The sequence below is a fragment of the Neospora caninum genome, chromosome VI (genome assembly GCF_000208865.1).
Source record: "Neospora caninum Liverpool complete genome, chromosome VI".
In the NCBI taxonomy this organism is placed as follows: domain Eukaryota; phylum Apicomplexa; class Conoidasida; order Eucoccidiorida; family Sarcocystidae; genus Neospora; species Neospora caninum.
Genome location: NC_018392.1, coordinates 536,757 through 561,329, shown reverse-complemented (window position 1 = coordinate 561,329; position 24,573 = coordinate 536,757). Strand labels below are relative to the sequence as shown.

General features: G+C 59.9%; 1 protein-coding gene across 1 annotated transcript; it reads left to right on the top strand.

Moving 5' to 3' along the window:
- Positions 1–2,884: 2,884 nt before the first annotated feature.
- On the top strand, positions 2,885–24,573 carry NCLIV_0160 (PIK3R4 kinase-related protein (incomplete catalytic triad); the record flags this gene model as incomplete). Its single annotated transcript, XM_003881795.1, has 12 exons — positions 2,885–3,024; positions 3,240–4,421; positions 4,797–4,880; positions 5,277–6,132; positions 6,721–7,021; positions 7,805–9,053; positions 9,420–10,520; positions 11,001–11,351; positions 11,814–12,630; positions 13,301–17,555; positions 18,162–18,253; positions 18,679–24,573. The coding sequence occupies 12 exons, from the start codon at positions 2,885–2,887 to the stop codon at positions 24,571–24,573; spliced, it is 16,323 nt and encodes a 5,440-aa protein (XP_003881844.1).

Here is a 24,573-nt window from a genome sequence, read left to right as displayed (position 1 = left end):
GCAGTTCCCCTGATGAGGTGGAAAAGGAGGTGGGCCGTTCCAGCCCCTCGGCCGCCGATTGATCCTGAGACTGGTCTCTGAAGAGTTGCAAAAGAAAAGAGCGAAAAAGTGAAAGACTGGTCATGGGGCGGGAAACAACCCTGCGGACGACACGCGCCGACAGGCTCTGGAGAGGGCACCTCGCCGCTCGCAGTCTGGGGAACAAAGAAGTCTAGGTTTGCGTTCGTGGTGTTCACGCTAACGCACAAAGCGCGACTCTGAAACGATCGGCGAGGGGAAACGCCCTCAAAGAAACGGAAGAAACAAAGCCACGCCCTTTCTTCGTTGACCCAGGGTGACGGCTTTCTTTGCCCGGGGAGAAAGGATTACCTGGTCGTGGACTGGCTGTGGACGCGGCCTCCCGCGCCCAGAGTTCTGCCCCGCGCGTTTTGGGTTTCACCGGCTCAAACAGACAAAGTGTGAAGAAGGAATATGGGCGTTTCGCCGGAGAAAACCAAAAAGATGACGCGGAAAGCCAGGTCACTTACGTTTGAGGGCAGGGAGCGCGTGGCAGTGGCAAAGGCGCGCGAAACGCGGGAAACAGGGGACGCTGCCGGCGCCGAGAAGACACTTTGCCCGTGCTTCCTTGGAAGGCGACGTCTTTATAGTCTTGCACTTGCCGCTCGGTTTCCAACTTTCTTCTCTTTCCGCCTCGACTTGCCGAGAAAAAAACCCGATCGAGGCCGGGAGGGCACGCCTCTCGCAGCGGTCCCGTGCCCGAGCTATACAGATGGCAAAGAGTGTGTGTGCCGGAGCGCTCGACGCCTCCTGTGGTGGCGTACCGATTGTTCTCTCCGCTGTGGACGGTCCCTCTCGTTTCCTGTGTTTTTCCACACACACTCTGCGTGCAGAAGCCTTCCAGGAACTTCCTTCTCGTTGGACAAACACGCGCATCCAGCAGAGCCTGCCTCGCGCCTTCCACGAAAAGGCCACACTGCGGCTTTTTCCTGCCGCGCCCAGCCGCTCGTCCGACGACGCTGCAGTTGAGGCGTGAGAAAACGCGGAGATCGGCTTATATTCGGAGACTCGTGGGAAACGAGACTCCCAGGTCAGCACACACTCGAAAAATGGCCTTCACGCAAATCACACAACCTAGATTTTGAGCGCCACGCCTCCCTTTCCTGTTTTTCCCCGCAAAAATGCGAGAAAAAACGGAGCAGTGAATCGATTCCGCCCCGCTGCCGTCTCTCTCGCGGCTCACACGAGAGAGGGCCCGGCTCGCCACGGCAAAATGGCGGATGTTTTTGGGAGCGCCTAAGTGTCTGTTTTGGAAGACCACGCAGCGGGTGTTTACACCCGGTTTCAGAGTCTGGAAAGCAAGGGCGCCGTGAGAGCGCGACGGGCGAAAAAGTGAATTCGGCAAAGGAAAGCCTCCACCCTTTCTCTCGAGACGCAGTCCCGCGCGCGCGCCTGGCTGTGCCCGTTCACCGCCTTCTTTTTTTGGGAAAAAAAGGGCATTTCGCCGTCGCCGTGGATGTCTGACCTCCTGGGCACACACTGGCGACTTAAAGCATGCAAAATGGAGGCCAAAAGAAAGCCCCCCTGCTCCTCCTCTCGCGAAACACACAGGGAAAATCCCGGAATCCGGAAGAGAGCATCGAGTGGCGAGTACAGGGGAGACATCGCGTGCCCCGTCGCGGGCGTACGGTATGCTTAGAGGTGGACGAGGAGCGAGAGGGAGTTCGAGGGTTTCTGTGTCTCCCGCCGCACCTCCCGCGGTTTCTTTTTTCCTGCGACTTTTTCTCAACACGCGACAGCTGGGAAAACGCCCTGTCGTGTCTTCACGGCTCTCTCTAAGCTGGCATGTCTTTTCCCCTTTTCTCTGCTGGGTGTCTCCGCGGCCAACGAGGGAGCGCTCGAACTGCTGAGGGCGCCTCTGCTCGGCTGACAAAGACATTTAAAGCAAAGAATATGTGGCTGCTTCGCAAACGCGAAAGCGAAACGCGTTTGCCGGCGTCATCGCAGCTGGATCGCTCTCGCGGTTCTTGCGTGGCGCGCGCCCCATCCTGCGTTGCATCTGTGCGAGCTTGCTGAAAATGTGACCTCGTCCTCTCGGGTCTTTTCCTTCTTTTTCTTCCCCCGTGTAAACCAAAAGCGACACATGGAGGCGCTCCTCCTAGTATCCCTTCGCTTTTTCGCGGCGCCTCCTTCCGCTTTCCCCTCTGTCTTCTTAACCCCCCCTCGCTTTCTCCCGGGGTTCTTTCCTCGCGCTGGGACCGCGCGTCCAAACGCTGGTCGCGAGATCCTCACTGGTCCAAGGCGTGGTTTGCTTTCGCGCCTTCTTCTCTCGCCGTTTTACATCGCGACTCCTCTCTTCCGTCGCTTTGCTGGCTGCCTGCCACCCTCGATTCCCTCGTCTTCCCTCTCGCGCGCTCGGTACGGGGACCGCTCTCCAGCCTGTCGAACCTCGCTGTTACCGTCTTTTTCCCCTCATCTCCCGCCCGGTCCCTTCCCTCCCCGTCGGCCCCAGACACTATGGGGCTGGACCCAAAAGCAGTCCATCTGCCTCTTTTTCCATCGAGTCGTCGTAATCCGTACAATCTCCCTTTAGCAGCGATTCGAAACCGCCCGGCTTCGCTTCGATCTCTTCCTCGGCGTGCCGCTCCTCCTGCGCCGTCGACTCCCAGGTCTTCGGCGAGTCGGTCCCGCTCCGCGAGGAGAAGCACATCGAGTTCCCAACACCGCCCTTTTCCATGTGAAGACGAACAGGGGCTCGCACAGCACGCAACCGTTTACGTGTACCGCCTTTCCGACGCTGAGGCCGGAAGCGTCCTGAGGCGCCACGCCGCCTCCCGCCCTCTCGTTTTCCTTTACGTCTCGTGCGCCGTGGAGGACACGCACAGCAATGGAAACGACCGTCTCTCATCGACTGGCCGCGAAAAACTGGACGCGCACACACGAGATTCAAGCAGACACCGGGGAAAAGGCCAGCAACCGAGGGAAGGACGACGAAAAGAAGGAAGAGAAGAAGGAGCCCAGGAAGGGGTAAGTGGCCAAGGCAGAGGCGAGCGAAGTGGCTTCGACTCGTGTTTTTTCGCTGAAGAGGGACAGGAAGCGAACGGAGCAACGAGAAGGAGAGATGAGTTGCAACCGCAACCGACGAGACCCAATGACGATGCAGGAGGTGGAGCCGAAGAAGGCCAAGGCGAACGCCACCCTCTGCGGTTTTACCTCCGTACCCGCTTCTGGTGTCCCAACAGTCGAACTGTCTCCGACCCGTTTGTCGTCACTCAACTCCCTCTTTCTCCTGCTGACCCCGAAAAGGCTTTCGCGCTGTCCTCTTCTTCCGCTTCTCTTCCTTCCCCCGCTTCCTCTTCTTCTCCGTCTTCTTCTTGTGCAGCGCCTTCGTCTCCTTTTCTGCCGCCTCCTGCCTCGAGGCTGCCGTCACTTCAGGAGGGGGCCAGCGAGGGCCATTCTCTCGCAGACTGTCGCTGCTCTCCAGGTTCTCACAACCCCGCACCCGGTAGAGACGCGGAGAAACTGGAAACGCGAGTGCCAAGCGAGAGCGATGGCGAGAAGCCTCGAACGCAAATTGCTGTGGGCACAAGAGACAGCGAGAGAGAAAGCGCGCATGCAGGCCACAGTCGTATTTCTCCGGAAGAGCAAGCGGGCGCGAGAGCCGGAGGCAAAGCCTCGAGCGTGAACCGCCGTCGAGAGAATCGAGCAGTGCCGCTCACGCACGCGCCTTGTGTCTCGTTTTTCGTCGAAGACGAGAGCGAAAAAGCGCTCGGAGGGTGGCCGGGCTGCCGCTCCTTTGTCGTCTCTCTCGCTGCGCTTCTCGAGGAGATCCGCCACGCTGCCGCTTTTCTTTCGTCCGTCTTTGCTCCCGCGATTCGGAAATCTTGGACGTCGAAAACGACCGAGACAGCGCCTCGGCACTCGCAACAACCGCCAGAGCCTCTCACTTCTTCGTTCTCCCCTTCCTCGTCTCCGTCTTCCTCGTCTCCGTCTTCCTCGTATCGGTCTTCCTCGTATCCGTCTTCCTCTTTTCCTTCTGCGTCTTCTTCCACTCCATCTTCTTCACTCTTTCCTTCCTCCCCTTCTGCTTCACTTGGGCCTTTGTGGATCCAGCGGAGGGGTGCGAGTGTCCCCGCTCGTTCTGGCGAGGCGGTCGCAGGCCTTGTTTTTGTGTCGCTTCTCCGGTGGGTTGCCGAGTGTTTCCTGCTCCACCTCGCCGGGGCATTCTCTCCGCCAGCCTCGCAAGCAGAAAGAAACAGCGCAGAAGATGGGAGCGACGACGAACGTCGGGAAGAGGGGGGAAGTCAAGGTCGCACAGTCGAGGACGAAGCCAGCGAAGCAAACGAAGGTTTCTCTTCAGTCCACGTTCTCGTCGTTCTTCTCCTCTCCCTGATGATCCAGCAGAGCCCGAAAAGGGTCTCCCTGTAAGTGTCCTTTTCTGGCCCCGGCATGCGCTAGCCTCCCTCGTTCCCGAGCTCGTTTCGTTGCCGTCTTCCGGTCACTGGTTTCTCCGTAACGCCACCCCCCTTGCCGCGGATCTCCTCTGTGCCGTTCTCTCTTTTCGAATGACGAAATGCGTCGCTTCTTGGTGTCTGTCGTTTCTTCTGTTTTTGCCTGACTCTGGTACCCTGGCCCGTGACACGAGTCTTTTCCGTCCCTCGGCCGCGTAGACCTTTTCTTTCAGTGCGTTGCCACTGAACAGATTTCGCCGTGTGTCTTTTTTGTCGCCTCGCGCCATCTCGGAATCCATCGGCTTTCTGCCGCACGACTTCTCGCGTTTTCTCTTTGTGCCTGGCCAGGCTTTTCTTCGAATGCTGGGTGGAGCGGCTGCGACAGGACCCGGCGCAGTGGAAGGATGCAGCCCTTCTCCCTCTCCTCCTCACGTGAGTGATTCTTATTGTCTCTCCCGGTGTTTTTCAGTCTGCTCCGTCCTTGTGTCTTTGCTTTCTGATGCGTCTGTTTGAGTCGCTCCCCAACACAGTCTTTTTCTTGGCGCGTCTCTGCTGCGCTCTCTCCCTCTTCTTGCCACGCAACATGCCCGTGCCTCTCAGCTCCAGGTCGATGCTTCTTCACACCTATCTTCACGCCCCTGGCCCCACACTCTCGCGATTTCCTCTCTGGCTCTCGCCTCTGCGTTCCTGCGGCTTGGCCCTGTCTCTCTGTACCCTTCTGCGCTTTCCCTCGCCCCTCGTCTCTGACAGCTTCAAACGTCTCCCGTTTCGCTGGGTTGCGCTTCGCGTGCGTTTTTGTTCGTTTTCCTGTTGCGGGTTGGTCCTCAGTTTCTTGCACCCTGTTCAGTCTCTCTGCGTCTCTCTCGCCAGGACATCGGGAACCTTCCTTGAGGCTCTCCTAGCTAGCACGCAAGCCCGTGTCTTCGCGCGCGTCGGCGCCCAACTGGTAGCGGTCCACGACAAGCTTCGGGAAACGCTTCTGTCTCCGCTCCCTTCTTCCTCGTCTCTGCGGGCCCCATCGCCGGAAGCGTCTCTGCACGGGAACGACTCTGCGCAGCGCGAAGGAAGTGTCGACAAGGGCCAGATAGACCCCGCTCTTCTTTCCGGCCGAGGACTTCAGTGCGGAGAAGCACAGAGCAGGAAAGAGGATGCGCAAGTTCAGAACAGAGGCGGGAGCGCTTCCCGCGAAGCGCGCCGTCGCCGTGGGGACGTCTACAGGCTCTGCGCAACTCAGCGAGCTCTGGCTGCCGCCTTGGATATCTTGTGTTGCTATATTTCTTCCCGTTACGTCTCCCGCCTCGAAGCGCTCTGCGTGCTGCCTGGTGTGGCGTCGCTCCGGCCGCGTTCGACTGCTCCCGCGGGTGTCCTTCCTGTCTGGTGTGCCTTGCGAGCGAAAGCGCCACAACGCCGCTCTCCCAGAGACTGTCTCCACGTCATCTCTGATCTGCGCGGGCCGCAGGGCCTAGGTGTCTCCGTGTCTCCGCGGGGCCGAGATCTGGACGGCGCGCTGCGGCTCGTGGAGGCGGTGAAGAAGGCCCTCCCCGTTGCTCTCGCGGTCGAGCTCCTCCACACAGCCCGGGGCCTGCATGCAGAGCGACCGGAAGGCGCACTGGACGAGATCGCACCAGATGACAGGCAGACGGCAGGGAGCGAGATACTCGCGCCGACACAAGATGGCGGGGCGGTGGGGAGAGGAGACAGGGAGAGAACGCAGACGAGAGGAGAGGCGAAGAGAAAGATATTGTGGACCTGTCCATGCAAAGAAGAAAGCGAAAGTCGAGGTCGCCCGCCGGCGTCTGCGTCGGTGACTGCTGCGCTGAGGCTGACAGTCTTTCCTCTCTCTCTGCTTCTTCGAAACGGGGCGTGGGAGCAGACCATCGGGGAGATGCCGGAGCAAAACAGGCGAAACTTGCGCGCGAAAGAGAGCCTCACGTTCTCGCTCCCAGCTGTCTGGACAGCCGACGTCGCCAGGCAACTCACTCAGACGTTTCTTCCGTTTCAGTCCCTCTCGACGGCATCGCGCTCGTCGTCTCCGGGTTCTTCCCCGAGTTATCCTCGCTGTCGCCCCCCGCGTTCGCCCTCGCCGAATCCTTTGCCTTGGCCTTCTGCGCCCAGTGTCTCCCTCTCGTCTCTTCCTTCAGAAACGGTCAGTCGCTCCCCACAGCCGCGCCGTCCGCAGGCTGTCGCGTCTGAGTCGGCACGAGAGAGAGGGAGACAAGCCCAAAAGCTGCATGCGGTTTTCTGGAGGCCTTGTCGCGCTTCGAGCGCGCAGCTGGCGTTTCAGGCCCTCGCGAATGCCGAAGTGAGGAGTTGCGCATGGAGTTGCGTGTCGCTGTATAACCGCATTCGCGCCGTCCTCTCGCAAGCCGCCTTCGCTGCTCTTCGACGAGAACGTCTCGCGAATCTTTCTCCGACAGAGGCAGAAGAAAAGGCCTGCCGAGGGCGAGGCGAAGAGACAAACCAGCACGAAGATGTCGAGGAACGCAAATCCCCAGGCGGGAGAGGAAGGTGGGAGAAGAGACCAGATGCCGACCGGCGAGTCGGAAAAGACCCGAGTGACGCCGAAGATGCAGGTGACAACTCGGAAGATGAGTTTATCGTCTCAGTGGGACTAGAGCTCCACAGACACCTGGCCGCCGTACGGAGACGGTGGTCCCGTTTTTCCTCTCCTCTTCGTTTTTCGGCCTGCGACGCGCTCGTGTCTCCCTCCGTTTTGGGCGCAGGCCCCTGTGGGGATGCGCACTGTGCAGGCTGCCACACTGCAGAAGGTTCCGGCGCCTCGGGGGCTACGGAAGGAAAGCAGGCAGCCCAGGCGTCGCGCGGAGACGAATCTGGAAACGCGTGTCCGTCGTTCCTGTCTCATCTCTTCTCTCTCAGTCACCTTCTCCACCTCACCACCCAGTACTTTCAACTCTCGGGCGCACCGCCGGACCTCGCGGCCTCCATCGTCCGCCTCTTGGGCTCCTCCTTCAACAAACTAGCCGATCTTCTCCTCGGAACCCCCCAGTCTCTGTCTTTCCCTCCACCTTCTGGTCCTTCTTCTTCCTGTCCTTCCTCTCCCTGTTCTTCCTCTCCCTGTTCCTCTCCCTGTTCTTCCTCTCCCTGTTCCTCTCCCTGTTCTTCCTCTCCCTGTTCCTCTCCATGTTCGTCCTCGTTTTTTTCTTCCTCTTCTCCTCCGCGCTCCGTCTCTCTCCCTGCTCCGTCTTCTTTCTCTCCAGCTTGTGTCTGGCCCTTTTTTTCGGCGTCTGCGCTACGCTGCGCTCCGTTGTCTAGTGCGTCACTGTGCCGCCTGCGGTCCTCTCTTCTCTCTGCTTCTTGTCTTCTCCTGGCGTCCTTCTTAACGCTTCTCTCTGAAGTGCTGCGCTCTCTGGCTGCCTCGCCTTGCCACGTGTGCCACGCCTTTCGCCTCCTGCAGCTCTTCGAGCTCCTCCCTTCGCGGCCCAAAAAACAAACGCGGTTTCCAGCGTCGCGTGGCTCCGCGACCCCGCCCGCAGAGCCGCAAACAACGCCGCCTTCGAGGCGCGGCGCAGCGACTCTCGACCGCGCCTACTCACAGTCTTCTCCGGTCTCCGCAGAACCCGCCGGGAAGCAGAGGGAAGGACGCGAGGAGAGAGAATCGAGACGGGCGACAGAAGCCGAAGCGGGGCGCGAGGCCAGAGCCGCGGAGCACGAGCAGAGAAAGGAGACCCGGGACACTCGCGAGTGGATCAGAAGGCGCAAGGGGGAAGCTCAGACCAGCACATCGTGTCGGCGCTCTCCGGGTTCCCGCGAGGCTTCACAGGGAGGGAGCAGCGTCGTGTGCCTCGACGGAGGGGCGGGAGAAAAACGAGAACGCGAAGGAGAAGGACTCGAAGGCCGCGAGATAAAGAAGGCGGCTCTCGCGTCTCTGATTTCGCGCCTCTTCCAGAGTCACCTGGCAGGCCCCCCGCCGTGCGCGTGTGCTTTGGAAACAAACAGCGAACGCTCGTGTCCAGCGCGGCTCTCTTTACGCTCGCTTGCGCCGCCCTCAGCCTCCGCCGCCCGCGGGCCCTGGCTGTCTCCGGATGTCGCTCCTGGACGCCTCGTCGACTGTCTCTTTCGAGCCCAGTCCTCGTCGCTCGAGTTTGTGGGCGCCCTCCTCGAGGTGCTTGCCGACGCTTGTGGGGCGGAGAAGCGGCGACGAAATCACGCTGTGGCGAGGAGAGATGCCGACGCCGAAGTGAGGAAGGAGACACAAACGGCCGAATCCTCGACGAGCGCGGCGGCAGCGCCTGCCTTGCTGGCGCTTGCCGAGCCGGTGGACGTGCGTCCGGACGGCGTGCGCGAAGGCAGGAGACGGCGGGAGACGGCGAGCAGGACGACCGAGTGGCAGGGGAACGCGACGGAGATTCCGATCTCGTACTCCTCAGTTTCAGGAGACAACGGCTTCGGACAACCACGCAAGCGCCACAGAGGCGAAACTCCCGAAGATCCAACGACAGCAGACGAAGGCGAAACAGAGGCAGAAGAAGGGAGTGAAGGGAACCAAGAGGAAGCAGAGCTACTTGAAAAGGAAGGTTCGCCGGGGTGTCTAGGCAGCGAGAGGCGCGCTTTCTGGTCTCCACAGGTGGAACGCGACCAAGCGTAGTAAGCGACTGTTGCTGGCGGTTCATTTCCTTTTCGGGACGGTTTTTTTTTTCAACGTTTCCCCCGCGCATCTCTTCTCCTCTCGTGTGAGATCTGCTCGTTTGCTTGACGGAGCTCGTGTCTTTGGTCGTCCGGCTTTTTCCATTCGAGGTCTTGCCACCTTTGCGCGCCGGGTTTCCTTTCTGCCTCCTCTGGGCTTCTTCTGTGTCGCTTCCACCCTCACTCGCGCTGTCTTCCCACGTCTCTCTGTCGATTTTGCTCGGTTTCAGCCCTTCCAGTGGCCCATTCTGTGCTCTCGTTTCACTCTCTCTTTCTTTGTGTGTCCCTCGATTTCTCTCATTGCTGCTCTGTTCTCTTTTTCTGCAGCCTGCGGCACTGCGTGGCCCCGGCGCTCCTCGACTGGCTCGGCTTCTTCTTCGCCCCGCCCTCTGGCGTTTTCCACCGCCTCCTCCCTGCTCTCCACACGTCTCTGTTTGCTTGCTTTTCGCGTTCTCTTCAAGCACACAAAGAAGAAGCGAACGGTCGAAGAACACCAGAACTCTCACGAGGGTTCGAATCCGTTCTCACCGAAAGCGAGAGGCCGAACAGCTTTCTCCCAGAAGACGTTCCGCCTTCGTTCTCTTCTCCCTCCCTGTCGTCCTGCTCTCCCAGAGTCGCTATCTCTGCTTCGTCTCGACCGTCTTCTCTCGTCAGCGGCGACGGTGCGCGGTCGCCTTCCCCTCCTCTTCCATCGCATGCATCGAATACAGCTGCGCCTTATCCTCACGCGTCCTCGACACAAGTCGCATCTCCTCCTCTGCCTTCCCCGTCTCTCGGGTGGGGTCTCTCCAGGCCGTGCGCTTCTTCGGCATCTCGGCCGACGTGGGGACGCGTCGCTGCAAAGTTCTGTCCCTTCCAAGGAGACCCCACATGTCCCTCAGACTGGGTAGCGAACAGCGGCGGCCGAGGCGAAAGAGGAGAAGCGGCGAGGCGGGAAGAGCCACGAGTGGCGGGAGGGCGAGGCGCAGACGACGAGATGCAGTGCGTAGATGAGATGGCGAAGCGTCGAGAAGACAAGGACGATGAGGAGGGAAGGGCTCAGACGAGAAACGCGAGTGTCTGTTTCTTCTCCTCTGTTTCGAGGGCGCAGGAAACGAAGACGCGTCAGCGACTCGCCGCCCTGCTTCTCCGGCTCCTCAACGTCGAGCGAGACCTTCTGGCTCTTCCTCCCTCCCTCGCACATTTCTCCGGAACGGTTCTCTCTTCTTTTGTTGACGCGCACTACTTTCACTTTCTTCTCGCTTACTGCTCGCCCTTTGCCTCCTCTCGGACGGTCGATGGAGAACTGAACGCAAAGACAAAGTCGTGTTCGCAGGAAAAAGAGACAGACAGAGACAGCATGGCCGAGACCGTTTTCCTGCTCTGCGAGCTCCACCTCCACGCACTCGTCCGAGTCGCTGCGCGACGGTCCAGGGCGGCGACAAAACGGTGAGTGTGTGAAAGAGGTCTGGTGTACGTACGCGAGATCTGAACATGCGAGGACCTTAGCACCCATGCATGCATGCAAGACTGGCGGCCATTCACCAACCTTGATGCGTCTCGACACAGTCCGATACATCTGCAGTTCCACACAGAGACACGCAGATGTATATCCTCACTCCCTACTTCGAGCGGTGACAGGGAGATTTACACACGTATATATACGTATGTGTGTGTATATATATATAGGTGTATGTATATATATAGGTATATGTATATATATATATATAGGTGTATATATATATATATATATATATATATAGGCATATGTATATATATAGGTATATGCATATATATATATAGGTATATATATATATATATATAGGTATATGTATATGGATATATGTGTGTGTACTGTTGGGTGCTGAGGTTTCGCGTTTGACTGTCGCTGCAGCCTTCTTTTCTGGCGTTTGCTCGGGTGTTTTTCAGCCTCCAGCAGTTCCGAGTGTTTGATTTCCTCTCCGTCCACCTTCTCTCGCCCTCTGCGGACGCTTCGCCGTGCATCTCTGCGGCGCGGGCCCCGGCGGTTCGGGTTTCTTCTCGGCGGCGTTTCGCTGGGAGAAGCCGAGAGGGGCGCGCGGCGGCTTCGAGACTCGCCTCTCCTGCACTCGCTAGCGACGGAAGGAAGAGAGGTCGCGTGAGAGAGAAGAAGGCGGGGAAAAACTCGAAAGATGGCGCGAGCGAAGAGCAGGCGGAAGGCTGCGAGCACGGCGACACAAACAGAGACGGAGTGGAGGCGCGGGATGGCCGACGAAGAAACGGGCCGGAGCAAGGAGACAGGTGGAGGGGCGGGCGAGGAGCCAGGAAGGCAGACAGTCGCTGCGCGACGCGAAGTTCTCGTCGATCCTCGAGGGACGGAAGGCAAGGACGAACCACAGAGCCAGGCAGTTCAGAAGTCGTTGTCAGCAAACCAGACCAATGGTGCAAGTTATCTCGTGTCTCTCCTTCACATTCATCACCGTCGAGGAGCGATTCTCCTAACTCGTCAATTTTCTCATCTCTCACTCCTTCCTCATCCTCTTCCGTGTCTTCCGCTTCCGTCCTTTCTTCTTCCGTCCTTTCCTCTTCCTTCTCGTCCTCTTCCTTCTCGTCCTCTTCCTTCTCTTCCTCTTCCTTCTCTTCCTCTTCCGTCTCTTCCTCTTCCGTCTCTTCCTCTTCCTTACCTTCTGCGTCTCCTTCATCTGTCTCGCTGTCGCCGGTCTCCTCGTTGGCCGCCTCTTGTACCTCGTCGTGTGCGAACAGTCCCGAGCGCTCTGGAGGTGAAGCAGGGAGCCGCGGGGTTTCTGTGTCTCTTTCTCTCCGTCGTGCTGTCTTGTCCACTCGTTCTTCGCGAACGTCTCCTGTCCCTTGGCCCTCACACTCGCGGCCAGCCTCCGGCGTTTCCCTTCCTTGCTTCACCCCCACTGCGGCGTGCAAGCCCGACTCGCCTCTCTCGCTTGCGGCGACGACCGTGTCCCCTCTGTCTCTGGCGGCTCCAGCCGTGTCCTTTCGGGCTCCAGAAACCCGCGTCTGGCGCCGCGACCCGCTGACGAAGCCGGAAGACGGGCCAGCGCCCCAGTTCGCAGCGTCCCCGAAGGGCTGCCTCTCTCCGGCCCGGCGGACGGCTAGTTGGGCTCCAACAACGGCGGCTGAGGCGGCATCTAGCGGGAGACTCGGAAACGCAGGTCGGGTTGCTTTTCCCGACGGCAGAGAACCTCGCGCTGGAGACTCGAAGTGGAGGGGCGGCAGTCCGGAGGCGCAAGGAAGAAAAGGATCGCAAGCGAAGACACACGGACGGAAAGCGGCGAAAAGGAAGGAAGAGAGGCGGCATGAACCTGGGCAGCGGCGAGAGGGGGACGGAGAGAGCGTGCGGAGACGGTCTGTCTCCAGCGGTGCCAGCTGCCACAAGCCCCGAAACAAAGACCGAAAAAGGAAGAGAGAAAAGCGACGTCTCGCGGCCTCGCCCACACGACTGTCTCCGGGAGGCCGATCCGGAGAGCCTCTTCCTTCCGGCCGCCTCATGAGACCCTTCATCCCTCCTTTGCGCCTCGACGCTCTCCCGCCGCCTGCGTCGTATCGGGTAAGTGGAAACGGGCGCACGACTCGCCACCGGTTTCTCCATGGGAATTTGGCGCGAAACAGAGCCGGGTCGTCAGCGTCTAAAATATATGTACCTCAGTCGCCCTGTACATACTTGGCTCCTCAGGCCAAGTAAAGGAGTCCTCTGTTTACAGCCTTCACCATTACATTCAGGAGCCTACCGGCGTGTAGCGAACACGCCTCCGATAGGCGCCTCTGCGTCGGCACCCGTTCTCGAAAGGAGGGGGGGGGGGAAGGAAAGCACAACCTCGTTGCAAATGTTCCGTTTTGTTTTCGGCAAACACCGCGTGAGACTATGAACACCTCGTAAAGGAAGTGTTGCTCCGGCGAAGTGTTTTCCTCTTGGTTTCCCTCTCGTGCTCTCTCCCTTTTCCCTGGCTGTGTCGTCGCCCGATCCGAGCTTCGCGGCCCAAGTTTCCGGCACACTTTTTTCTCTGTTGGGTTTCGTGGCGCGGCTGTCTGTTTCGGTTGCCTTCAGTCGTGTCAACGCGTGGTGGCGGGCCGTTCGCAGAACCCCCCTCCTCCGTATATGTCGGCGTCTCCCCTTTTTTGGAATTGTCCCCGTGCCTGCCCGGCACCTCTTCTCCACCTTCTTGGCGCTTCGCACGTTTGTGTCCGCGCCCGTTTTCTGTCTCCTTTGCGCGCCTCAGGACCTACAGCCGCCGTCGGAGGCCGGCATGGTCAGCTACGGGCCCACCTCGCGGCCCGCAACGGCGAAGGCTGTCTCCAGTCGGAGTCGCTTGCGGCCAACTGTCTCTTCGCGACGAGCCAGGCGCGCGTCGCGCCGCAGCGGCCCCGAGGCAGAGGGACGGCGACCTGACCAGGCGAGAGGCAAGGGCGCCGAGAAAGCCGGGCGAGAAGGCAGAGACTCGCAGGGCGCAGAGGAGAAAGGGAGCGAAGGAGAACAGAAATGTGCCCAAGAATGGCAGACCCAGCAGGTGGGAAGAGACGCAGAAGGGCGAGAAACCCACGCGGAAGACGAACGAAGAGAGCGACCGTCGCCTGGAGAGAGAAGAACGGCGCGCCACCGAGGCGGACAGGATCCTGAAGATGCAGGCCTTCCCCTCGCATCTGACGGCGTCGCGTCGTTCTCCCGGTCGCGATCCGTGGGCGAGAAACGCTCTCTGTCACCGCCGGAGCCGCGTCGTCCTTCTCTGTCTTCTGCAGCTCCCCTCCGCAGCGCGGAGTCTGCCTCTGCGTCTCCTCGCCTTCCCTCCCCGCCTTCGAACCCGAGTTGCGAGCTGGGAAGAAACGCGGAAGAGTCGCCCGAGGTCAGTGACTCTCGAAAAGAATCTGGGATGAAGCGCAGCGGACCGCACGGGAGCGTTGCGCCGCCGCCCGCAGCGATCCCTCCGGAGAGGCCTGTGTTTGTGAGACCGGTCGACGCGGCGCCCTGCGAAGACGCGCTCGACCCGGCGAAAGACTCGGAACGCGAGAAAGAGACACCAGAGTCTCCCACCGTCTCTGCGTCTTCTTCGCGCCTTTGTCTTGCTGCCAATCCGCGGTTTCTGTCCGCCTCGTCGCCGGCGTCCGACTCCCCGTGGCCCGCGCCTGCCGGCGGTGAGCCTGGTGTCTCCTCTCGGTGGAGGCAGTCGTGCGGCGCGGCAGGCGGCCAGCGGCGAGCGCCGCAGCGCGGCGCCAAGCGAGAGCATCCGATTCCGGGACTGGTTCTCAGTCCTGTGTCGTCCTCTACCTCTCTGGCTGCGAATGGCCTCGGTCCCCTTTCTCTCGGAAGTAGAAACGGCGCCTCCCAGCTGCATTTCCATCCGTCCCCAGCCCCATCGGGCTCCGCTTTGCTCGATGCGTGCAGACGGGGACGTGAGACTAGCGACGGGCTTGGGCTGTTGAGCAGAGGCCGAGCCGTCGGTGTCGCCCTCCAGGAGGCCCCAACTACAGTGTACCCCCCCCAGAGATGGTCATTCACGAGGCGGCCTTCCGCCTCGCTGTCTTACCCCTCTTCGTTTTCGGCGGAAAAGGGTGGATCCAGTGCCTGTCCGTACAATCTTCTCCGCCGCTTCGCGAGCGAGACGGGCTCTTTCGCAAGCCAGTCGAATCGACAGCCCTCGCGAGGCCACGTGCAGGCCGCGAGCGCCGTGCCTCGGCCGTGCCGCCGCCGGAGACGGTTCCCCGACTGTCTGTCTCTTCAGAGAGACCACACGGCGAGCAGCACCGCCCTGCTCTCAAGGAAAAGTGTGCCTTCTGTGGGGCGCGGGGAGACAGCCCCAAAGGCCGAGGCTGCCGGCTGGTGGTGGAGGCCCCGCAGTCGGCCTGCGTACCACTGCGGCGGTCATTCGCCGCGAGCGAACGGCGCCGAAGTGGAGCCGGAGACAGGCGAGGCAGGAGACTGCAAAGGCGAGAACACGCGGATGCAGGACGGGACGGCGGGGACGGGAACGGGTTCAGGCGGAAGCGGAGAAACACCGAGAGGCGAGGCGCCAATAGGGGAGGCGCAGATGCCCAGCGCAAGCGAAACGGGAAAGGAGACCGGCATGCACGCAGAAATCTGTGTCGCCCGGACGCTTTCGCACACGGATTCTCTTCCCTCCTTTCGTCCGACTCGAGATGCTTTTTTCTGGAAGGTTCCGGAGGCAGCGAGCGCTGGGCCGGCAATTCGCTCGCTCGCGTCGCCTCCGACCGTGTCTCCGCGCGTGTGCCTCCCCGGTGGAGACAGGCGGACGCCGGGAAGGGCTCTGCGCTATACGACGACGGATGCGGAAGAGAAGGTGAGGGACAGAGAAGACGTCGACCGAAAGGAGACGTCGAAGGGAGCTGGAGATGTCCCAGCGCTCAGTCCCACTGGCGCGGCCCGACACAAGCCTCCCTTTTTTCCAGAGACGGACTTGGTCGGAAACGCAGGTTTGTCGCCCCAAGCGCCTTCAGGTCCGCCCGGGCCCTCTGTAGAGCCTCAAAAGAGTGTCCCTTCGCCCGGTGGAGCGTCGTCGAACCGAGGTCGGGATGTTGCTCTCCCTGCCTCTTCCAGATGTTCTCTCGCCTCTCTTCCTGGCTCTTCCGGCGTGCGGTCTTCGTGCCTTGCTTTGCCCTTGACTTCTGCTGCCGAAGTTCCCGGATCCCCATGGCGACGGCCTTCCCACCTCGTCAAACTTTCTGCCTTCTGCTCGCCTCGCCCCGCGGCGGGCGGATGCCTGACGAGACCCAGGCAGCGCGCTTTCTCGTGGCAACCTCATCCCTTCGAAAAACTGTGTCTCCTGGCTGCTCTCGTGACTCCCCGTATCCGTGGACGAGAGCAACTTCAGAGCGGCAGTACCAACTCCCTGAAAGAAGGTGCGGTCCCTTCTTCCTCTGCATCGCCCTCTTCCTCTTGCTGTCCCTCCTCGGGTTCCTCCCATTCCTCCTCCTCTTTGTCCTCTTCCTCCGCTTCTCTCTTCGCCGAACCTGAGAGTAACGACCGCGCAGCTTCCGGCAAAGCTGGGCGAGGCGCCTCTCCTCCAGGTGAGACGCGCGAGGGCGGCGGAGACGGAGCGCAGATCGGGGACGCAGCCTCTCGCCTCTGCGAACGCGAAGAGGGAGACGGGAGCGAAGGAGACGCGGCCCCGGACGGGGAACTCGGCGCAGAGAGGAGAGAGTCTCGGAGCGCGATCCCCTGCTGGGTCGCCGAGCCCCCGGCACTCGTCGTCCGGCCTTCTGCGCAGAGTGAGGAAGAAGGGACTCCCGAAGATCAGCAGGTGGAGACAACCGCAAAGCGTCTCTCTGTCTCTCTCGTTCCGCCTCTCCTCTTCCCCTGGGGTCTCTCGCCAGGTCTCGTCTCCACAGCCTCCCGGGTTGCGCCGGGGCTACTCGTCGTCTGGGAAGAGGCGCGCTTCCTGCTTCGCGAAGGAGACAGAGAAGAAGCTAAAGCAAGGGCAAATGTCGAGTGGGTGGAGAGAAACGTAAACGAGCGCTGGCTGTCCAGAAATACGAGGCAGGCTTCCTGTCCGGCGTATTTCGCCTCCCTTTCTCCTGGCCCTTCCGTTCCGCTTCCGTACCCTGAAGAACCCTCGAGTCCCGCGCCTTGTGCGCGCCCTCTTTCTTTCGCATCGTTGTCTTCCGCCTCGGCTGCGGCCGCTTCTGGGTCTCCGCTCTTTGCAGATTTGTCCGTCGCTGGCGTTTCCCCGTCCGTCTCTTTTGGGTTTGAGGCGAACGGAGACAGGAGCCAGGGCGAGCCTCAGAGGGACAGGACGCACCCCGGCGACCCCGGGGCGCCCTCACTCGAGACGCTGATCACGGGCGCCATGGCGGCTCAGAGCGAGCAGAGGCTGTGCCGCGAGGGCCGTCTGCATGCAGTCGCTGTTGTTCTGATTGTCGCGCTTCTCATTCAAGAGAAAAGGGGTTTACTGTCGTCCGACGGAAGGGAAGGCCTCGACGCCCTCGTTTCCCCGCCGTCCACGCGGTACGACCGTCTCTCCTCGCCGTCCTTCCCCTCAAGACGAGACAACACAGGCAGCGCCACGCCTGACTTGCTCCGCACCGCTCGCCGAACCGGCGGACACTCAGGGGAGGAAAGGGAAGCCCAACGGCGCAGTGAAGTAGAGAGTCGAGAAGAAGACACGCGTCGAGGCGGTGTCTCGACGCGTTCTGGAGATTCGTGCGAAGAAAAGAAGGAAGACCAAAGGAAGGAGAGGCAAGAAGGCTCCACTGGAGATTGCCTCTGCAGTGGTGCACTTATTCCTTCGACTTCGCCCTCGCCATCGCCCTCACGTGGATCTACACTCTGTGCCTCCACGCCCGACTCTCCTGCGCAGGGCACTCCAGGTGGATGTACACTTGGCTTCGCGCGCCTGCTTCCGCTGCTTCAAAATCACCTTTCTTTCGCTTCGCGCGTCGCACGGAACCGTCGAGGAACGCGCGCCGTCTCAGGGGAGCGAGGCCGATGGAAGGCTGCGGACGGGGAAAGGCGCGCGACGAGAGGTGATGAAGAGAACAGCAGAGGAGAGAGCACAAGGAGCAGAAGGGAGAAGAGGCACGAGGCACATCTTGGCTCGAGTGTACGGACAGCTGCGCGTGCGATGGATTCTCCGCGCAGTTCGTACTGCGCATCGGACAGGGAAAGTGACGCACGAGAAAACGAAGACGAAGAAGAGCGGGAAGAGGCGACCAACAGAGACTTCTTTCGCCACCTGGTTTGCTTTACTCGACGGCATCTCGGTCTCCCAGGTTGTCGTCTCCTCAAACTCTTAGCGGCGGGGGTGTTTCCCGACACACTCGAGGCGCAGGAGTCAAAGATAGGAACAGGTCGGGGTCTCGCTTGTCGCCGCCCTTTTCCTCTCGTTAAAAACACCCGGGACACAAAAGAAGGAAAAGGCGGCAGCCTTTGAGATCCTTGTCCTGTCTTCCATTTCTCAGTCTACGCTTCTCGGAGAGACGTCTTGCGTTGCGCTCGCGCCCTTCCTTCTCTGCTGTCGTGCTGCGGTTTCAAACAAGTCGCAAGGTCCGTGCAGAGCTGCGTCTCGAAACGTCTTTCCCCATCCGTATTTATGCGTATCTGCTCCGATGTGTCGTTTTCTGCTTTTTCAGGAATGTACGGCAGCGTGTGGAAATGTGCGACGGCTTTCCCTGAGGTTCCCTTCGTAGCCGTCAAGCGCGTTTCAGCTCCTATAGACGAGAAGGTACCCCATCCAATACCGCCCCTCTTGGCCGGCGTTGCGAACATAAATATCGTAGCTAGACCGTTGTTATCAGCCCGTTATCAGTGGCATTGCGTCTTATCCCTGGTTTTTCTTTCGTGCGCGAGAGAGGCGTGTACGTCCACGGATGTTCAGGTCTGAGGGCATCTATTTGTGCCTTATATATGCACTATGTACGTGTGTCTGTATATGTATATATATATATATATACATATATGGGCAGTGTTTGTTTATAGAGAGACGTATGCATGCGTGTGTCGAGCGTAGGTCACACAGCATCTTGGAACAAGGGCAGTCGTCTCCCATGGCAACTCACACGTGTACAGCGTGCATGCGTATGTCGCTATGCATATATGTCGATTTCAAAAGCAGTGAGCGGGATTTGTTACGCATTTTGCTTCTCTCAGAGCCATTTAATTTTCAGTTCGACTTTCCACGAGGTGGTGTGCTTGGACGCGTTCCGTCTCGCGACCCCGCTCCTTTCCGAGCTCTTTGACTTCGGCCTCTCTGCATGCGATGGCCTTCTCACCTACACGATCAACATGAAGCTGTACGGATCGACCTTGGGAGAGTGGCGCCGCGGGATCTTTGCGCAGTGTTCGTCTCAGCCGTGGTTCGCTCTGCTCGAGGGCCGGCGACGAGAACAAGAGAGAGAAGAAGAGGAACAAGGTAGAGAAGAAGAAGAGTCTGTGGAGTTCCAGCGAGCTTTTCTTCCGCTTCTTTTGGGGATTTTCCGTCAAATTGCGTGTGCGGTTGCTGCCCTGCATGCGCGAGGCATCCTCCACTGTGATTTGAAGTGCGACAATGTCCTCGTTGACTTCTCCACTTTGCTTCCCATCCCTCGCCAGCCTCTCGCGCCGCTTCCCAGCAGACCACGACGCAGGTCACTGGCAGAGAAAGAAGAGGAAGAGACTGAACGAGGAAGAGGAGACCGTTGTGAGTCATTTTTGTCTCTACACGCACAGGACGCTGGCGGAGGCGCAGAGAAGCGGGGACTCTACGAGAACGAGGGAGCGCCTGAGAGTGGTAGGACGATTGCGCATGCGAAGAACCCGAAACACGGCGAGTGCGATGGACTGTCGGGGGAGAACGGAAGGCACGTCGTGGGCGAAGCAAACTGTGGGAGAAGCCCGCCGGTTGCCTGCTGGCCCTCGTCGTCTCCAGAGAAGACGCCGGTCTTTTCACGGTCTTCCTGGGAACGCGAGGAAGGCGAGGAAGACTCTCCAGTTCTCACGCCCGTGGTCCTTTCCCACGGCGTTCTCCTGATGCCTCAAGTGGCGCTGTCGGACTTTGGGGAAGCCTGCGTGCTCGCAAAGAAGTGGGAGCAACCCAAGACGAGGTCGCGCGGGACGGAAGTGAACAAGAGCCCGGAGCTGCTTCACGTGGTGGTTCTCGCGGAGGATTCCGCAGAAGCGAGCGAGTGTGGCTGCGCGTCGTTTCCAGAAACACCGAGGGAAAGCGGAGGAGCCGCTGGAGGGAGGGCGGAGGAGGGCGCAAAAGGAGAGAGACTGCGGCCGACGAGGCAGAGGCGTGTCAGGCTTTCCGAGAGAGAAGCGAAGCGTGCGAGCCCGGAAACGAAGCAACCCGACACCCAAAAACAGGCGTCAAGAGGTGCGCCTGATCTGCCGTCCTCTCTTCCAGAGTCTGGCCTTTATGGTAGTCACTCTCCGGCGTTGCGTGCAGCGAACAAGGGCGACGACGACTCTTCGAATCCCGTTCTTTGCTCCCTCGCGCCTGCGCTCCCCTCACGCCTCAGGCTGGCGAGCTCGGCCATGGCTGCCGACGTCTGGGCGCTGGGGTGTTTGTTCTTTGAGCTGGTGACGGGACACTTTCTGTTTGCGAGCAATCCGTGCTTCTACTTGCGTCTCTCTGGGCGTCTCCCGCTCCTCGACGGCTTTGCGCGCGAGCGCCTGGACGCCGTGCACCCGTTGCTTGTGCCGTTCCTGCGGCGGCTTCTCCGCAGAGATGCGGCCAGGCGGCCGTCGGCGAGTCAGGTCGTTTCCCTCGTGGACGCGCTCCTTCTCGCGGTGTTTCACTGGAGAGGAACAGACAGCGGCGGGGTCACGAGCGAGAAGGCGCGGAAGACGCAAGGGGAGAGAAGGAGCAAAGCGGAAAGAACGCCGGCGAAGCAGCCGAGACGGAGATCTCAAAGGCGACATACGGGTGGCGTGCGCGGAGAAAAGGGGACAGCAGGGACGGGGCACGAAGAGAGAGAACGAGAGGGACAAGGAGAAGCACAAGACGTCGAAGAGAGAGAAGAGAGCGATGGCGAGGCGAGGGAGGACGTGAAGAGAGGGACAAAGCAGAAGCAGTCGTGGGGCGTGCAGACGGGGGCACGAGATGCCTGTGAGGATGGACGCTGTGACGCGAGAGCCGAGTGGAACGAAACGTATCTTTCCCTCGCAGGATGTCGCTTTTATCTGGGAATGAGCCCTTCGCCTGTTCGCGGCGCAGGCATCACCCAAGAAGCAACGCAGACTCCCCAGCGTCGTGCAGACACAGCAGGCAGCAAAAACGACAGGCACGCGAAGGATGAAGAGATGGAGAGCATCCCGGAGGTGACGCGGCACGCGGGCACACACTCGCTGGTGGACTCGAGCGGTTTTTCCAGGAACGTTTCGCAGACGACGACGCAAACGAGACGCGAAGCAACGCAGGAAGCGTCTTGCATCTCTTTGAGAGTCGCAGGGACACATGAGAGAGAGACTGACCGGAGTCGTTTTTCTGGTGGAGACTGCGATGCGTCCGACGCCGACCCGGGAACGGAAAGTGAAGGCGAACAAGAGACAGGAGACTGGTTTCGAGAGCAGGAATTGGACCGCGGGGCGTTGTTTTCTTGCGGGGACTTCTGGGCGTTCGACGCGCCTGGACGCAGCGGGTGCATGTTGAGAGTCCTTCGCGATGTCGAAATATGGATGCTTCCTGGCGACAGTTCCTGTCGCAAAACGTTTTCCGCCCCGAAGTCTTCTGTCGCTTCCCCGTCTTTTCTTGCTCCCCGAATCGCCTCTTCTCTTTTGTCAGGAGACGCTGGGTGGCGTGCGCAGGCTCCCCGCTTGAATCGTTTTCTTTCGCGCTTCTCGTTCATCGTCGATTGCAGGAAACCTCTCCGCCTGCCGCGGAAAGGCCAGAGAACTCAAATGCATACTTGCGCTGTCCTACCTTCTCGCCCGCCTTCTCCCTCCCGTTCTGCGAGATCTGTCGCGCTCTCGCCTCGTTTTCTCGGACTCGGCGAAGCGGAGGCGAGCGCAGATCCGCCCGCAGTCAAGGGGTGGAAGACGGAGAACACGGCGCGGCACCAGGTGTGTAGATGTTCGCGTTTCACTTCGCGCTCGCTTCCCCCTAGTGTCTCGGGATGGCGTCGCGTCCTCTCCTTCTCGGCTTTTTGCCTCTCCGGCGGCTGGTCGGCAGCTAGCGACGAAGAGGGAGAACGCGGAGACGAGAGGCCTGGCGCAGGAGGAACAGCAGGGTCGAAAGAAGGAAGGCAGATGGGCCGGAAAGACTCCGGCTCTCTCGGAACAGGGAACGCTTCGTATCGTTTCCCGGAAGATCGGTTTTCTGCGGTAGTAGGACAGGAAGGCGGCGAGCCATGCGTTCGAAACAACTCGGCCCGTGTTCTGGATTTTAAGGCAAAAGCGCGAACGGAGAATGAGCTCAGGAAGGGGGGAAAGAAACGGAAGCTAGGGACGAGACCATGGCTGAGAAGGGACAAGGCGTTTGCTGCATTTCTCCCCGCTTTGTTTGATTTTCTGCGCGAAGCGGCGGCCTGCGGGGCTCGTGTCCTTCTCGTAGATGAGGAGGGCCCTCTGAGGCCAGGAGACGACACCGAAGGTTTCGGTGAACTTCGAGAGGAGAGCGAAGCGGAAACGCAGGAAAGCGTTTCAATTGCATGCGCCATCGCTCTTGTCATGGAAGGCCTGTCGCTGGATCCGTTCCGAGCAGCCAACTTACTCAGCTCGCAGTGTATATACACCTCGTTGACGGCTGCGACCCGGAATGTCCTGTCGACGCTTTTCCGTGAGCGGTTGAGAACAGCGAAAAGACCGACTTTCTTCTTCCATGCAGGTCCACGAGAAGGCACCAGGGTCGGTTCCCCGCTACTTGCGAAGAAACAGCGTGACGCGTCAGCTTTTTCGCAGACAAAAGCCGAAAAACGCATGAACGGCGTCCGTCCGCTCGACGACGTTGCGGCAGACAGGGAAACAGCGGGGAGTAGACACTGCTTCCAAAAGAATCGGCGAGACAGGCGAATGAACACCGGTTTAAACGACGCCTTCGCCCGCCCATCAACCCTTCGAGACCGCTCAAATCCCGCCTCCTGGGTGTGCTCCGTATTTCCCAGAATGCGAGAAATGGGACAAGACAGGCGGGAAGAGACGGACGGGAGAAAAGGCAAAGTGCAGACATCTGCGGGGGAGACTGAGGCGCTCTTCGTCTCGTCGCTTTCTTGCCTTTGTGGGTCGTGCGTGTGGCGACCAACCGCTCGCTCGTTCGCTGATTTGTGTTTTCTCTCTCAAAAGGGAGACAATTTGGTGACGGGAAGCTCCTGTGTCGCGTCGCCATCTTCGTTCTCCACCGGCTCTCATTTCGCTTTTGCGTTTTCTTCTTTTGGTCAACCGTTTTCAATTTGCCAGGCGTCGGCCTGCTGCTCGTGGAACGGTGTCCCCGGCGGCGGCGCACAAGACGCAGAGGCAAGAAGATGTCTCTCCCAGTTGAGTGGCAGCAAAGTCGAAGAAAGAAGAGAAGGAAGAAGAGAAGACAGAGCAACTGGAGAGAGCTGGATCTGTTGCTGCCGCATGTGTCCCCTCCGTGGGCTGTGCAGTGTATACACAGTTCACATCCGCGCGGCGTATGGACTCTCTGGACTGGCCGGAATTTCGTGGCGTCTCCTTTTTCTGTTTCCCCGCGCGGAGGCTCCCCGAGGAGGCGAAGAAGTACAAAGAAAGAGAAGTAAACAAGAAGGACAGCGGCGTGACTTGAATGTAAATGCGTCGATCTTTTCGCTGCTGCACCTTCTAGCTGGAGGACGCACGGGGCAGCTGGAGTGTACATACAGCGGGCTGCAGGATTTAACTGAGGGACCTATCGCAAATGCAGAAGAGGTATCACTGTCACAGCTTCTTCATCGTCCCGTCGCTTCTTCTTCTCTTGGTTGTTTCTCGTCGCCGGGTTGTGGCTGCTTGGGAGCGGGAGACTGCAGAGAGGGTCAGACCGAAGCGCGTAGAAAGAACGAGCGACAAGGACAAGAAGACGGAAGTGGAGCAGAGACAACGGCGAGGGATGAGCAAGGAGACGAGAAGGAGCAGAGAGTAGCGTCAGACCATGCGTTTGCTCCTGGCAACTGTGACACAGTGCGGCACGTTCAGTGGAAGTATTTCCGCTGTCGTAACTGTCACCTTCTCTCCTTTGCCCTCGGTTTCCCTTCTTCCGGTTGTGTCACCCAGGGTAGGGGCGAGGAGACGGAGGCGGAAGACGAAGGGCGCTACGAAAGAAGTCGCACATTTGAAGCAGAAACGGACACTGAAGGAAGCGAGAAAGACGCGAGGGAAACTGGAGATTTGGAACAATCCCGAGACAGACGTTTCCAGAACAGGCAACAAAGCGCTGCTCCCGCAACAGCGCAAAGGAGGGAAAAGAGAGATCGTTTTCGCCTCTGCGCTATACTGGCCTTCCCGGTCCATCACTCTGGGCGCCAGCGGAGCGGTGGGCTGCAAGTGGTTGGAGAAGCGAGAGAGATGCCGGGCGAGATCCGCAGCGGTGTGGAACGCGAGTGGTGTGCTGAGGACGCAGGGCGCGTCTGTTTGCCGACATGCTGCATCGAAGCAGACGAAGAGGAAGGAGAGTCAAAGGACGAGGCGTCAACGACTGGGGGGGACTCGGGAAGAACAGGAGCATCCGTGCACGGAGGAACAGAGCGGAAGTGGAAGGAGAGAGACTTGCGGGAAGGGGGACATCCAGGAAATCAAAGGGAAATCTCAGAAGAGAAGGATAGACTGACGTTCGACGCGAGGTCGATTGGGAGGCAGGAAGTGCAAGAAAAGTCGCCACAAAGCGAGAAAAGGGGCGGTTTGCGGAGAAGGAAAGAGGCGCCTCACGGGAAGGACAGGAGGCAGAGGGAAGAAGAAGAGCGGACTTCGAATTCCTGCTGTTTCCAGGAAACACACGCCACAGATCACGGTTCCGAATGGAGCGGCTCGGAGGCTTCGCCTCGGGCCAGGCGCCCGGTGCTCACCGAGTTGCTCTTGAGCGATGTCCTGTTTTGCCAGGACTGGCAAAACGACAGGCATTTCCAGAACCTCCGGTAG